General features: G+C 37.8%; 1 protein-coding gene and 1 pseudogene across 1 annotated transcript in view; one reads left to right on the top strand and one right to left on the bottom strand.

The window, feature by feature from the left end:
• Fzd3 (frizzled class receptor 3) overlaps positions 1-16,551 on the top strand; it is a 70,023-nt gene that overhangs the window by 20,545 nt on the left and 32,927 nt on the right. Inside the window, exons 3-4 of the mRNA NM_021458.2 lie at positions 2,005-2,201; positions 5,988-7,005. Of these exons, the coding sequence (NP_067433.1) occupies positions 2,005-2,201; positions 5,988-7,005 (1,215 nt within the window). The remainder of the gene's footprint in view (positions 1-2,004; positions 2,202-5,987; positions 7,006-16,551) is intronic.
• Gm52141 lies at positions 13,343-14,193 on the bottom strand (annotated as a pseudogene).

The following is a 16,551-nucleotide window of genomic DNA, read 5'->3' as shown; positions in this document are numbered from 1 at the left end:
TTGTCGGTGTGGAAGAGAGTGTGTGTACAGGCTGTCATTGTCTTTCTAGCATGTTTTCCATTGTTTTATGTTTTACCCTGAAATTGCTACATTTTTGAGGTAATTTTTTTATATAGGACATGACTAATTTTTGGCTTATGGATATTCATTAATTGAAGCACCATTTTGTTTAAAACATATATTTTGTCATAAATTTTAGAAAAAGCTTGGTTTTGTCTACTAAAAGTCATGCTAAGTTTTTGAGTATGTGACTATTGGTAGGCTTAGGATCAAACCCAGTACCTCATACATAAAAGAAATTTCATTAAATTTTAGAGATGATTTGTGGAAGAATTGGCATCTTTACATAAACTCTTGTAGCCCATGAACAATTATGTTAAGAGTTTGTGTCTCCCTGAAATACATCAAACGCTGGAGTCCTAAACCTAGTGCCTCATAGTGTGATTTGACTTCACAATAGGGCCATCCAGATGTAATTAGTATGAGGTGATGCTGGAATATGAGGGCTCTTGATGTAATGTGATCTGACTAGTCTCAGATAAAAGGGACATTTGGGTATAGAGAATGGCACACCTACAGGGAAAACGATGGGTAGCCAAGGGGAGAGTGCTGAGTGAAGTGATCGCCACCAATGTGAAAAAAACTTCCAGAAGAGTTCTGGGACAGGTTGTTCTCAGTGGCTTCAGAGAGCATTGTCTCAGACAGAGACAGTGAAGTTCTGTTGCTTAAGCCTCTCCATTTATATCTCCATATATTTGAATAATCTTAGTTCTTTTGTCATTTTACAATTTTTAGTTAAAAGATTCGGCCAGTGCCTTCATGCAGACGTGGCTGCCTTCTCAGGCCCTGCTGCGTGGGCTCATGGTTCTTAGGTTCTTTTTCATGAGTGCTTCTCCAGAAGCTTAAGCAATACCTAAAACTTGGCTTTTGAGTTGTTCTTCATGGAAGCTAAACTGTCATACTGAGAAGTGATTGCTGATTGTTATATGTTAATTATGCATACTTTACAGGTAGTTTCTTTGGCCTTGATTTAACTGATTCTTGGTTTCCTGATACATTGAAACAAATGAATTCTTGTTCAGTAGATAAGCCCAGTGTTAGAGTATAGCCAGTTCACAATCAGCTGTAGCTCAATTACTTTTAAAAACAACTGGAAAAATTCTCAATAGTCAGAAATACAGATGTACTTTTGGGGGGACATTTGATCTATCCCTCTGGTTACAGTCGGTCTCCTAGCCTAGTTTTATATTTGGGACCACAAGTTTTCTTTTCATCAACATAGTGTCAAATTGTAACGTTAGCTACAACATTTACAACATAGTGTCAAATCGTAACGTTAGCTATATTTACAACATTTGATTTCAGTGTAAAGGGTTATTTAGAAGTTTCAGTTATTTATGTTTTAAAAAATGCAAACCATTCAGCAAAAGGTAAGCTTTGTTTTCTGTACCAGAGCATCCTTTACTGTGTGCGGTTTCTGGATGCAACTTTTGAGAGGCCTTTCCCACCCCGGCCCTTTACATTATAACTACCTGTCTTCTCCCTTCTCCCTCTCCCAGAACCACTTTCTGCTACTAATTCACTCTTTTTTTGATGGCTGTTAATTGAAGAAAATAAAGAAATTGAAAAACATAAAAGAAAGTTAAAACCTTTACAGTCACACCACTAAATAATAAAACTGCAGTCATTCTTGACTAATTTCTTGTATAATTTCTTTTCTTTTTCCTATATTAAATAAGCTGTAGTATTAGTAATTTCTAGCCTGCTTCTTCATTAATATCGTCTGTAACACTTAAATATATACCAGGATTTATCAATTCTGTGATAGTCCTTGGATCTAACCAAAATAAGCCCTTGAGAAATATCTCAGAGAACATTTTATTTTAAAAATAATCTTAGAAATATTAATATTCTTGAGAAGTTTTAAAAATGAATAAAAAACAAGTTATTAACAAATTTGTCTAAAGCTTTTTATCTAATTACTTAATTTTAATTTCTTCCTAGCCCTTCCACCCTATGGTGAACCTGGATTGTTCTCGGGATTTTCGGCCATTTCTTTGTGCACTCTATGCCCCTATTTGTATGGAATATGGACGTGTCACACTTCCCTGCCGTAGGCTGTGTCAGCGTGCCTATAGCGAGTGTTCAAAACTCATGGAGATGTTTGGTGTCCCGTGGCCTGAAGATATGGAGTGCAGTAGGTATGGGTCATATTTTTATGCTAATGTGTATCTTCTCTTTAACTTATTTTAAAGAGCAGGGTACTTTTTAATGTATGAGTGTGTATACAAATACTGGTTTGCAATATGCAATATTTGTATTGCAAAACAGTGCTCAAAACATTTTAGCACTGCTTCATGATCTCAATTTGTTTTGTAGAAATTTGGAAGAATTAAAATGAAAGGAAAAAGATGAATCTGTGAAGAAATTTATAAGGGTTAAGAATTACATAAACAAAACCTTTGGTTTATATGTTTTTTTTTTCTACTTTTAAAATACTTTTCTGGTTTTAGAGGTAATGCCATTCATGGAAAATTATCAAATATAAAGAAGAAAATAATTACTCATAGCTAGAAGTTTAAATGCATTTGAAACAGATGTATTGATATCTAAGGCTGCTGTTTTGGCTTTGTGGTTTTGTTTTGTTTTTTCATTATTTTTCTATCTCATATTAACACCCAGTTGAGAAAATGTTGAGTGCTTTTCAAATTTCATCTATACAACTGTGAGCTGTTATAGAAGACTTAAGGATTTGTTCAGCAGACGTTCCTGTAGTGTTGTAAGAGTGAGCATTGTTAATAGTAATAACATGACTGTTAGTAATAACATAGTGATTATATAACATACCTTTTATTATCTGAAATATTTGTAATGTTTGCCTTCAGATCTTCTTTTAAGAAATAAAACAGTGGGGTTGGAGAAATGGCTTAGTCTTAAGAGCACTGACTGCTCTTCTAGAGGTCCTGAGTTCAATTCCCAGCAACCACATGGTGGCTCACAACCATCTGTAATGGGGTCTGATGTCCTCTTTTGGTATGTCTGAAGACAGCGACAGTGTGCTCGTATACTTAAAAATAAATAAATCATACAAAAAAGAGAGAAAGAAAGCAATGTACATATAAGCTGAGCATGATGGCATATGTTTGTGATCCCAGCATTTGGGAAGATGAGGCAGGAGGATTGTGAGTTTTAAGCCAGCATAGGATACATAGTGAAACCCTGCCTGGGGTGGGGTGGGGTGGGATAGGGTTGGGCAACTCTGTAGTATAGTTACATGTTGTATTGGTCCTTGTCTTGCTCACATTCCCTTATTTTCTCCCCAAGGTAAGAAGAACATCATGGTAAATTAATTATTAATTACTTCCATACTTGATTTTATACATAAAATATAAACATGCATATATGCCTTGAGTAAAACATTTTTCCCCTTTTTAAAAAATTAATTTACTTGTCTTATACATATGAGTATACTATCACTCTCTTCAGACACACCAGAAGAGGGCATCAGATTCTATTACAGATGGTTGTGAGCCACCATGTGGTTGCTGGGAATTGAACTCAGGACCTCTGGAAGAGCAGTCAGTGCTCTTAACTGCTAAGCCATCTCTCCAGCCCCATGTTTTTCCTCTCCCTCTCTCTCTCTCTCTCTCTCTCTCTCTCTCTCTCTCTGTGTGTGTGTGTGTGTGTGTGTTTATATGTAGGTTTGGCTCATTTTTTGTAATTATTAAATGTTAGTATTTGATAGTTAACTGTGTTAATATCCTAAAGTTATCTCCTATTGATAATTGCCTAGGCTGCTCCACAATTTTCATTAAAAACTGTTCATTTCTTCTTTAAAGTAATTTTGACTGTGATCTGATAGTAGCTAGAGGAAGCATATACCATATCCTCACACAGTAAAAGGGCTAGAAAGCAAGAAGGCAAACTCCTCAGATCCATGAGGACTTTGCCCTCGTAACTAGTACCACTAGAGTGAGAATTAGATTTCAGCACATGAGATTTGAGGGCATTCAGGCCAGAGGACTCATTCCTCGGCTTCACGGACATCCTCCGTTTCTTCCCCATATTCTACTTTTTCCATTACTTAGTGTAAGCTTTGTCACCTATCACTTGAAATAATATTTTTGTTGATGATCTCAGTTCATTCTATCCTCTGTACTTGTTTAGATCTCCAAGTGAAGTGCTCTGACCCATTTCTTGTACATTAATACACTGTGTATTTATTTGCCAAGCCATAGCTATTCTTTTCGTTATTTGTAACTATTTGTCGTGTTTTTTTTTTTTTTTTAATTCTCTTGGTCCCTTCAGCACCTTGATAGAATTTTAGGCTGATAGAATTTTAGCTCGATATGGGCAGGGACTTTATTCTGTTCATTGCTTGTCTTTATCATCTACAAGAGTCTAGCTCACTGAAAACGCTCCATAGTTTTTTAAATTTATGCTTGTTAAATAAATATATTCATGTAACTCAGCCTAAGTAATCTAAGAGAGAGCAATATGGAAGACAGATTCAACCTGAGCAGAAGTATATGCAGAGAGCCCAGTTGGCACATAGTTATTAATACATTCAAAAAACAAGAACAGAGCCGGGGGACGTAGTAAGAGTGAGGCAGATCTGAAAGTAGTCAGAGGAAAGCAGCAGAGTTCATAGCTAATTGGATATAGGGATTGAGTGATGAAAGCAAACAGAGAACTAAGAAAACAAAAGAAATACATTTCAGGCATGTTAAAATTGAGATATTTAAGACAAATTTAAGAATCAAGTTCCTGGCATTTATTTAAACTTGTATCTTGTTTAGAATCTAATTTAAACCTTAGAGTATCCTCTCAGAGCTGCTGTGTTCACTGTATCAGACCAGTGGGTCTTGTTTCCTTCCTGCGTGCTCTTCCTGTGTGTCCCTTGTGTTAGGTTCCTTACAGGGTGCAGATTTTGCTTTCTTGTATACTTTCCCTGGAATCTCACAAACAAGAATCAGCAAAATAAGAAAATTAAAATAGCTACTATCTGATTATAATGAAATAAAGCTAGAAATGAACACCTAGAGAAACTACAAAATACATAGGCTCATGTAGATTAAACAACACACTATAGAATGTTGAGTGGGTTGTTGAAGAAATCAAGAAGGAAATCTTTTTAATGCCTGGAGCCAAATGGAAATGAAAATACAGCACACCAAAATCTATGGGATATAATGAAAGCAATCCTAAGGAGGACATTGTAGCTTTCTGAAATAAGATTTGTGGTGATAGGTACATAGAGTTTTCTTTTTAAAAAATCCTTAATTTTACACATATCCATGTTTGGCAATAACTGAATTTAAGGGTACAATGTATTGATGAGAAGTTGTCAGGATGGTAAGAAAAAGTAAGGTGACATTAAAGACCTTAGATGCCCTTTAGTTACCCAGGAAGATAAACAGAGACTGGGCTGGGGTGTTAGTTACGTGGTTGAGTGCTTTCACAGCATTCATAGAAGTTCTAGATTCTAAACCTAGCATTGCCTCCCCATAGAAAGTAGAGAGAGTGCATGAAATTTAAAAGTCATCTGTGAGGTTGTTTATTATTGATCTAGCTCACAGCACAGTGGACATTTAAGGAAGCATTAAAGGGAGATTTTTAAATATTAGATTTGAACTTTTAGTTGTTATTCTTTTGGTACAATATACTTGCACATACACATGTACACATATTTCACGTTTGGAAACTACAAAGATTGTACTAAATACACATCCCATGTATGTGCTGTTTACTATTAATAACTGGGTTGACTATTTTAATGGGGTGCCGATTTTGAAGGTAAAACAAATTTAATTTTAAGACTAATGCAATCTAAAATATTTGAAGCTCCCCAGAATATGCCATTTTCTTTATTTCTATTTATCCTAAGTGAATAGATGAGGTCGTAGGTGCTAAATTTAGAAATTGAAATCGTAAGTAACAGCAGATTTCCCTGGAAGTAACTGTGGTTCTCATCTTTTGATTTTTAGGTTTCCAGATTGTGATGAGCCATATCCCCGACTTGTGGATTTGAATTTAGTTGGAGATCCAACTGAAGGAGCCCCAGTTGCAGTGCAGAGGGACTATGGTTTTTGGTGTCCCAGAGAGTTAAAAATTGATCCTGATCTTGGCTATTCCTTTCTGCACGTGCGAGATTGTTCGCCACCATGTCCCAATATGTACTTCAGGAGAGAAGAACTGTCATTTGCTCGCTATTTCATAGGCCTGATTTCAATCATTTGCCTCTCTGCCACATTGTTTACTTTTTTAACCTTTCTAATTGACGTCACAAGATTCCGTTACCCTGAAAGACCTATCATATTTTATGCAGTCTGCTACATGATGGTGTCATTAATTTTCTTCATTGGGTTTTTGCTGGAGGACCGAGTAGCCTGCAATGCATCTAGCCCTGCACAGTATAAGGCTTCTACAGTGACACAAGGATCTCACAATAAGGCCTGTACCATGCTCTTTATGGTACTATATTTTTTCACTATGGCTGGCAGTGTATGGTGGGTAATTCTTACCATCACATGGTTTTTAGCAGCTGTGCCAAAGTGGGGCAGTGAAGCTATTGAGAAGAAAGCATTGCTGTTTCATGCCAGTGCCTGGGGCATCCCCGGAACTCTAACTATCATCCTTTTAGCGATGAATAAAATTGAAGGTGACAATATTAGTGGCGTGTGTTTTGTCGGCCTCTACGACGTTGATGCATTAAGATATTTCGTTCTCGCTCCCCTCTGCCTGTATGTGGTAGTTGGGGTTTCTCTCCTTTTAGCCGGCATTATATCCCTAAACAGAGTTCGGATTGAGATCCCATTAGAAAAGGAAAACCAAGATAAGTTAGTGAAGTTCATGATCCGGATTGGTGTTTTCAGCATTCTCTACCTTGTGCCACTCTTGGTTGTAATTGGATGTTACTTTTATGAGCAAGCTTACCGCGGCATCTGGGAGACAACATGGATCCAGGAACGCTGCAGAGAGTATCACATTCCATGTCCGTACCAGGTAAGGGAACCTTGCTACAGTTCTCAGAGTGTGAGGGAATACAGAGAGGGTTACTATAGGAGGAGATCTTTCCTACTAATTCTTCATGAACATTAAGCATGCACATTGAAATTCTAAAGTGAAGTAATTGATAAATATATCATAGTGAGTATATAATACACATATTTGTATAGGCTTTCATTTTAAAACATGATTTACATTTCCATACTAGGAACTTAAAGTAACTTATTTCATTACCACAGATGTATTGATTCTTTGAAAGTCAGGCTTTATAGTGGAGAAAACTGTTTTAACTCTGAGGTAAGGGTCTTCTGTGGATATTTTACTGGTGGTCAGATTAGTAATTGCTTGAACAGTTTTACAGAAAAAACAATTACATAAACTCTCTTGGCATTATTTTTCTTGTTTGCATACTGAATATTTTGTGATGTTCCTTTTAGTTTGAAGAGTCACATAATCAGAACTTTTGATCTAGAAAGAAGTTTAAGAATCATTTATTTGGTTTCTGTATATAATTTAAATCTTTATACATGTCGATTTTGTTTGAATATTCGAAATTCTGAATGACTTGCCATGCTTCGTGTGTGACCAGCTGGTAGTTAGTCCTAGGAAAACAGCTCGCATCCTCTAGATGGTACCTGATCTGCTTCCTTTTAAAACGAGTTTTTTTCCCTTGCTTTTTTAAGGTTTGTTTATTTAACTTTATGTGTATGAATGTTTTGCCAGCATTTACATACATATATGCACCATATGTGTGCCAGTGGAGTTCAGAAAAAGAGCTTTAGATCCACTGGAACTGGAGTTATAGGTGGTTGTGAGCCATCATGTAGGTAGGTGCTAAAACCAAACCTGGATCCTCTCCAAGAGCAATAAGTGCTTTAATTGCTGAGCGGTCTCTCAGCCCCTCACAAGGAGTTTTCTTAAGAGAGTGTTCTGACATTACATCTATTCCCTGTCTTTTAAGTACACCAGCCATTTATCCCTCCTGGCGTTTCTCAGACCTCTAAATACTATTAAAGGTACTTACATCTTAGATTAAAGGGCCGTGTTCATGTATCTTTTCTTCCTACTAGACAGTGAACTCTTTGAGAGCAAGAACTTTTTTTTTCTTTTATTGAAACTGGAATTTATTCTCATACACTATACCCTGATTATAGTTTTCTCTCCCTAAGAGAAAATAATAATCAAACATGACAAAATAAAATATAAAATGAAGTAAAACATACCAAGTTGAAGTTGGACACGACAGTCCAGTAGGAGGAAGAGTCCCAAGAGTGGGCACACACTTACACTAAGGAATCACATGAAGATACCAGCGAATGGCTGTAGTGTACATGCAGAGAACCTGATAGACGAATGAAGGCCCTGTGCTTGCTGCTTCAATCTCTGTGTGCTCATATGCACCTTGCTTAATTGATTCAGAGGGCCTTGTTCTGGTTTCCTCTATCACCTCTGGCTCTTGCATCTTTCCACCTTTTTTGTAGGATTGCCTGGACTTGTGGGAGGTGGAGAGGGGGGTTTGATGGAGACCTCCATTTTAGACTTTGTCTCGCATGATGTCTGGCTGTGGGTCTCGGCATATGTTCTTATCTACCGCCAGTGGAAGCCTCTCTGATGATAACTGGATATGGCACTGATCTATGAGTATAGCTGAATATCATTAGAAATCATCTTACTGATTTTTTTTTTTTTTTAGACCAGTGGTGTTTGGTTTTACCTTATGTCTGAGCTATCTAGTCTTTGGTTCTTGGCTATCTAAGCAGTGTTTGGGTTTGGATTCTTTCTCATGGAGTGGGCTTTAAGTCAAATTAGATATTGGTCGGCTACTCTCACAAGTTTTGTGGCTGAGTTGGTGTCCACATTTCTCTTTCAGTACTGCAAAGTACTTTCCTTCACCAGAGACTAGAGCATAGGCACCAGCTCAGCTTATCCATGTTCACTGAGTTGTGTACATGTTATCCTTGGCAAATGGAGCCCTGCTGTCAGTTTGTGGCGAGTCATCCTATGCCTCAACAGCAACCTGGGTTGTTTGGGGTTTTTCAGGGACCCCTTTGGCCAAGTCAGTTGAATGTAAACCTGTCCCACTACTGGAAGCTTTGCCTGGCTACAAGAGATGGCCACCTGAGACCCTATATCCCTCATTACTAGGAGTCCTCATTAGGATTGCCTTTCATAGATTCCAGGAAATTTTCCCTCAACTAGGTTTCCACACCATCCCCCAAATGCCTCCCAATTCCAGCTGTCCCTCCTAGTATTCTCACACCTCCACCCCATCTTCCACCACACCTCACCCACAGCAATCTCATCCTCGTATCCCTCAAGTCCACTTGTAAAATCTATTTTCCCCTCCCAGGGAGACTTATGTGTCCCCTCCAGACCTCTCCTTGTTATATAACCTCTCTGGTCTTTGGATTATTTATAGCTTAGTTGTCATTTACTTGATGGCCAATGTCTACATACAAGTGAATACTTGCCATATTTATCTTTCTGAATCTGAGTTAACTTCATTCAGGATGATATTTTTCTAGTTCCATCATTTGCCTGCAAATTTCATTTTTTTAAAAAAAAATAGCTGAGTTATACCCCATTGTGTAAATGCACCATATTTTCTTTATCCATTTATCTGTTTAGGGACATCTAGATTATTTCTAGTTTCTGGCTATTATAAATAAAGCTCCTATAAACATAGTTGAAAAGTATCCTTGTGATAGAATGGAGTGTCCTTTGGGTGTATGTCCGAGAGTGGAATGGTATAGCTGGGTCTTGAAGTAGATTGATTCTGAAGAATTAACTGGTTTCCATAGTAGCTGGACAAGTTTGCACTCCCACCAGTAATGGAGGAGTGCTTCCTGTGTCCCTCATCCTCAGCAACAGACGCTGTCACTAGAGTTTTTGATCTTAGCCATTCTGACAGGTGCAAGATGGAATCTCAAAGTCATTTTTATTTGCATTTTCCCGATGGCTAAGAATGTTGAACATCTCTTTAAGTGTTTCCCAGCCATTTGAGATTCATCTATTGAAAATTCTACTTAGATTTGTACCTCATTTTTTAAAAAAGAATTATTTATGTATATGAGTACATGGTAGCTGTCTTTAGATACACCAGAAGGGGACATCAGATCCCATTACAGATGATTGTGAGCCACCATGTGGCTGCTGGAAATTGAACTCAGGACCTCTGGAAGAGCAAACAGTGCTCTTAACCACTGAGCCATCTCTCCAGCCCTGTACCACTGAGCCATCTCTCCAGCCCTGTACCTCATTTTTGTTTGTTAGTTGGTTTGGTTTGGTTTTTCTTTTCTTTTTAATTGTCTTTAATCTTTTTTTACAGTCCAGTGGTTATCCCCCTCCCGGTGTACCTTCCCACAGTTCTTCATCCCATCCCTTCTACCCCCACCAACTCTCCCCAAGTCTCCAAGAGGATGACCCCCCCCACCTCACCCCACCAGGCCTCCCTACTCCCTGGGGCCTCAAGTCTCTCAAGGATTAGGTGTTTCTTCTCTCACTGAGGCCAAACCAGGCAGTTCTCTGCTGTATATGTGTTGGTGGCCTCGGACCAGCTAGTGCATGCTGCCTGGTGGGTGGCTCAGTGTCTGAGAGACCTCGGATGTACAGGTTAGTTGAGACAACTGGTCTTCCTTTGGGATCACCCTTCTTTTCAAGTTCTTCCAGTCTTTCCCTAATTCAACCACAGGGGTCCCCAACTTCAGTCCATTGGTTGGATGTAAGTATCTATTTGCACCTGTCTCAGTCAGTTGCTTTTGGGCCTCTTGTAGGACAGCCATGCTTCTGTTTGTAAGCATACCATAGCATCAGTAATAGTGTCAGGCCTTGGAGCCTTCCCTTGAGCTGGATCCCAAGTTGGGCCTGTCACTGGACCTCCTTTCCCTCAGTCTCTTCTTCATTTTTGTCCTTGCAGTTCTTCCTGATAGGAACAATTCTGGGTCAGAGTTTTTGACAGTGTCCTTTTGGGTCTGAGTTACCTCACTCAGGATGATATTTTCTAGTTCCATCCATTTGCCTGCAAAGCTCAGGATGTCCTCGTTCCTAATAGCTGAGTAGTATTCCATTGTGTAAATGAACCACGTTTTCTGTATCCATTCTTCTGTCATGGGACATCTAGGTTGTTTCCACTTCTTTTATTGTTCTTATTTTATTTTTACTATACTATTGTTTTAGCTATCCTAGGTTTTTTTGTTTTTTCATATATAGAGTTGAGACTTGTCTTTTCAATGTCTGTAAAGAATTGTATTGGAATTTTAATGGGTATTGCAGTGAATCTGTAGATTTCTTTTGGTAGGATGGTCATTTTTACTATTCTAATCCTACCGATCCATGAGCATGGGAGATCTTTTCATCTTCTGAGACCTTCTTCTTCAAGTTCTTTCTTCAACAACTTGAAGTTTTTAATATAAGTCTTGCCTTTACTTGTTTAGAGTTACTCCCAAGATATTTTATATAATTTGTGGCTATAGTGAAGCATGTTGTTTTTCTGATTTCTTTCTCAGTCCATTTGTCATATGTATATCAAAAGGCTACTGATTTGTTTGTTTGTTTGTTTGTTTGTTTGTTTTAATCTTGTATCTAGTCATCTTGCTGCTGAAAGTGTTCATACAAGTTCCCTGGTAGAATTTTTAGGTTTAGTAATATATACTATAATATCACCTGCAAATGACAGTACCTTGACTTCTTCCTTCTTAATTTCTATCCCCTTGATCTCCTTCAGTTATCTTATTGCTTTACCTAAAAATTGAAGTACTATATTGAATAGATATGGAGAAAATGTACACCCTTATCTCGTTTCTTATTTTAGTGGAATTGCTTTGGAATTTCTCTCCATTTAAGTTGATGATGCCTGTGGGCTCACTGTAAACTGCCTTTACTATATTGATTATGTCTCTGTATCTCTAATCTCTCCAGGACTTTTATCATGAAGAGGTTTTGGATTTTGTCAAGGAACTTTTCTGTATCTAATGAGATCTGTCAGGTCTCTAAACACTTTTAAAACGTTTACACCTCATACTAAAGGGCTTGGTGTTCTTGTATCTTTTCTTCCTATTAGTGAACTATTTGAGAACATATTCTGTAAATTAGTGAATGATAGCAGTAAGGATGTGGATACAGAGATGGAGAAGAAAGGCCATCTTAAAGAAATAGCAACAGTGCTGGGCTGTGCCTCAGTCACTGCTAACAGTAGATGTTGAGATTGACAACTTCCCTGCCCTGATGTAGTGAGAGACTGCTTTACAGCCAAGCATGGTTTCTTTACTAGCCCTACAACGACATATAATTGAATCCTAGGTAATATATATAGGGAAGCAGCTAATGTGACTCAGCTACCTCTTTCTTTTACTTTCAGGTCTGAAGATTGTATTAAGACGTTTTAGTAAGCCAGTCTGGTAGGAAAATCAATAGAAGTTCAATTACTATTTTCCCTAGCCTATAAATTATTAGTTTTAAAGATAGTAGCTAATATTTCTTACAAAGATAAAAGTACAGACTATACCACAAAGCAAAGGAGAAACTGTCACTCATCAGCTGTGAGCACTGACTGTGGTAATGTCATAGCTATGTCCCCAGCACCCCTGTTACTATTTCTTTAAAATGATATTTCTTCTTCTTCCATAACTCATATCCTTTGTAACACACTGTCCTGGTGTCTACAGGTTATTTACCAAAGTCTGCAATTGTTGCATTGTAGGATTCTTTTGAATCTTCAACTATTTTAATTTGCATTCAGACATTTGTTTCCCTTCTATGGGTATCAGACATGGAAGGTTTGCTGCAGTGTTTGCATCCCTGTATTAGTGATGAGATGAGATGTCTATGTGCCTATCAGTTTGCATCCCTGTATTAGTGATGAGATGAGATGTCTATGTGCCTATCAGGCTGTGGCCTCTCCCCTGTGATTTGCCTGTTTGTTACCTTTGCTCACTGTTCTCATGGGTTGCCTCTTAGGCTTTTGTGATTTGGAATTTTTGTTTGTTTAGGATCTTTTTGTTTTTTGTTTTTAAGTTTTAATGTAAGTTGAATCTGATCTTTTTTTTTTCCCCACAGATAGATTTTCTAAAACTTTTTTTTTCTATACACACAATGTTGTTGTTGTTTTGCTCTTTTTGGTTTTTTTTTTGTTTTGTTTAGTTTTGTCTTGGGTTTTGTTTGTTTGTTTGTTTGTTTGTTTGTTTGTTTCAAGACAGGGTTTCTCTATGTAGCCCTGGCTGTCCTGGAACTCATTCTGTAGATCAGGCTGGCCTCAAACTCAGAGAAATCTCTCTGCCCCTCTGCCCCTCTGCCCCTCTGCCTCAAGTGCTGGGATTAAAGGCATGTGACACCACTGCCTGGTTCATAAATGTTTTATTAATACAACATATGCAAACTATAAAGTAGTAAGAAGCTTAAATATCTGCATCATAACAAACAGGTAGCAATTTGATATCCAGGGTGGAGGGAGAGCTGGCAGGAGGCTGCAGCAGACTGATTCCCATGGGGAGAGGGCATCTTCATAGGCGAGGGCTCAGGGTCCAGGTTCTACAGCTTCTCAGGTTCCCTCTCTTGCTTACTATCATGAGAGGTCTGCCATCCGAGGGGAGGGGTGCAATCTGGTGTTCCTCAGGCAGGTCAAACCCAAAAGTCTAGAGTACTGGTTCTCAACCGTCCTAATACTGCAGCGATTTAATACAGTTCCTCATGTTGTGGTGACCTGCAACCATAAAATTATTTTAGTTGCTACTTCATAACTGAAATTTTGCTAGTTACGGGTCATAATGTGATAATCTGATGAGCAGGATATCTAACTAGTGACCACTGTGAAAGGGTTGTTTGACCCCCAAAGGGGTTGCAGCCCACAAGTTAAGAGGATTCCAAGGGAAGAATGTTTCTATTTCTGGGTAGGTGTCACCAGAAGCAGGAACAGAACTTTGTACTTTAACAATTTTCTCAGTGATCTTCACAGTTGGTTGGTTTTGTTTGAGGGATCTTAGTCTTCACTGACTTTTCTGTAGCTCTTTCCAGCCTTTCTGCCAGTGTCAGGTAAGACTGGTAGGCCACTGAACACTTTGCCAATTTGTGGTTTTTAAAACCTGCTATTTCCCACCTGAGGTTTTGATACAGACTCTAGCCTCAACCCATCCTCAGCCAAATGTTTCCAGATTCTCCATTCTCCTCATCAACAGAGACCAGAGTAGCCATTCTGGATTACTGTAAGACTGCTCCATGTTTTCTGAAACTCCATGGGGATATTTTTGCACATCTCACGGTTATGAACACTTGTATGCATACATTTATTTTTTTCTGTTATTTAATTTTTCTTCCATATTATATTAACTGTTTTCTTCAAATAATAGTGCAGTCTAATGAATTCCTTTGTGATTTCATAATTTTTTTAAATCTCACTTGAGTAAATGAATTGAACCTGATATATTTAAAATGGTGACGTACTGTGAAGAATTCATGAGCTCTATTGACTTGGTGGTGGGTAAAAGCCACTTATGACATTTGGTATGCACAGTAACCTCATAAAGTATGTAATATGGCTTCCTCCTAAAGCACTTGGAGTTATGAGGCTTACACAGTCACATCAGCTAAGAGAACAACCAGCAAAAGTGACCTATTCACACTACACTTCAGTGACTACAGGCTGCCCACACGTGAGTGTAAAAATACATACGATGATCCTCTCACCCTTTTACTTTCTTCTTCTCTTTTTAAGTCAGTATTTTATGTGGGCCAAGTTTGCTTTAAATTCACTATGTAGCCAAGAAGGACCAAGTTTATAAAGTGTTAGGGATGGAACTCAGGGCTTTGTGCTTGCTAGAGGAGTGACGGGACAAGAGATGCTCTACCAATTGAGCTACACTCAAGTCCCATTTAAGCATCTTTAAGTGTGTCATTCCAAGTACGTTCACAATTAGCAACCCTCCCTAGCACTTTTTTTTCTTTTAAAGGAATGTTTTCATTTTCTCAGTCTGAGGCTAAACTTTAACAGTGGTCTCGCCCTTACTCCCCACAATCTCTGGCACTCACAGTTCTACTTCCTTTGCGTGACTGCTCTAGTACCTGGTAGAAGCAGAATCCAGAGCATTTGTTGTACTTTATGGCTTTTAAAGTGTTTTAAGCAGTAATGGGGTAGCTCCCTCAGGTAATATAGAAAGACTAAATAACATTTGAATGAGTTTGATTAAAAATACTGACATTGCAAGCCAGGTGGGACAGCTCATACCCGTAATCCAAGTGCTAGCGTGTATGGACTGCCCAGTTTACATAGTGAGACAATAAATAACAAACAAAGCACAGCAAGTAAGAAAAAAGAGATCTGGCTTCTTTAAAAAATAGTAAAGTTGGCCTCTGATATCTAAAAAATCAGTTTGTGAGGTAATTTATCACATTGTTTAAAATACCAGTTGAATTTAATGCAAATCACATGTACATAAGCTTATAATTTAAATAAAATGAGCTAAATATAAGCTAGTTTAAAAATCTTTGAAATGAATGTTCTTCCTGAAAATGGAATTTCACTGCCTACACTTGTACCAACTGTTTTTTTTTTTCAAGAATGTTCATTTATTTTTTAAAAATGTAGTCAGTCACACTGTAAAACGTATTACTTATGGCCAAGGATATGTCTCAGTTGGTAGAGTGTCTGGGAAGCACAAAGCCCTAGGTTTCATCCTGAACAGCATGGAAACCCACCGTTAGTGGTGTGCACGTGCAATCCCAGCACTCTGAAAGTAGAAGCAGGAAGATGAGAAGTTCAAGGTCATTCTTGACTGTATAGAGTTCAAGGCTGGGATGAGATATATGGCATACTGTCTCCAAAAATTAAAAAAAAAAAAAGAATATTTAAACCTAAATTTACTCAGTCATGCTTATTTTACAATTGAAAAAGAGTGAATTAGTTGTTAAGAGTGTGTACTTTTCTTGTGGAAGGCCTTAGTTCAGTTTCCAGCACCCACACTTGCCCTTCAGGGAAATCTGACTCCTCTGCCCTCTATGAGAAATGCACATAATTGTAAAAATATCTTTTAAAGCAGTGACATTTACTTCTGGAGCAGGTGTCATGTTGATAATTTCTCAGGTACTTGGGTATTTTTTTGTTTGTTTGTTTTTCCTTAAAGAATTCCTTTTATTTAATTAGTGTGTCTTAAGAGATTTGAAGCATTTTATAGTTATATTTCTCAAAAGTTGTTGATAATCCTAGAATAGATTTTTTTAGTGTAACTGGTACAAATGAAACATTGAATTCATACCAACTGTTTGTCATTATTCATATAAGGAGATAATATGTTACCTTTTAAGTGCTGTGAAGACTAAACAAGATGAATTTTAATCTCTTACCTGAGTGTCTTCTATAAAGTATAATTTCACTATTAGGATAAGTATATAATTCTTCTCCTGTTCTCTGCTGTAATCATCAGATTTTCTTCCAAACTTTAATTTTCAAAAGTATATGTTTTTTTAAGGCTTTGATTCATCTAACCAAGGAGTGCTGTATGTCCTAGGGAGTCTGACACTGGTACTTTTGTTTCAGTCATAGAAACTATGTTGCCA

The sequence above is a fragment of the Mus musculus genome, chromosome 14, assembly GCF_000001635.26.
Source record: "Mus musculus strain C57BL/6J chromosome 14, GRCm38.p6 C57BL/6J".
In the NCBI taxonomy this organism is placed as follows: domain Eukaryota; kingdom Metazoa; phylum Chordata; class Mammalia; order Rodentia; family Muridae; genus Mus; species Mus musculus.
The sequence above is the reverse complement of the archived record's forward strand: the minus strand, read 5'-3'. Positions and strand labels throughout refer to the sequence as shown.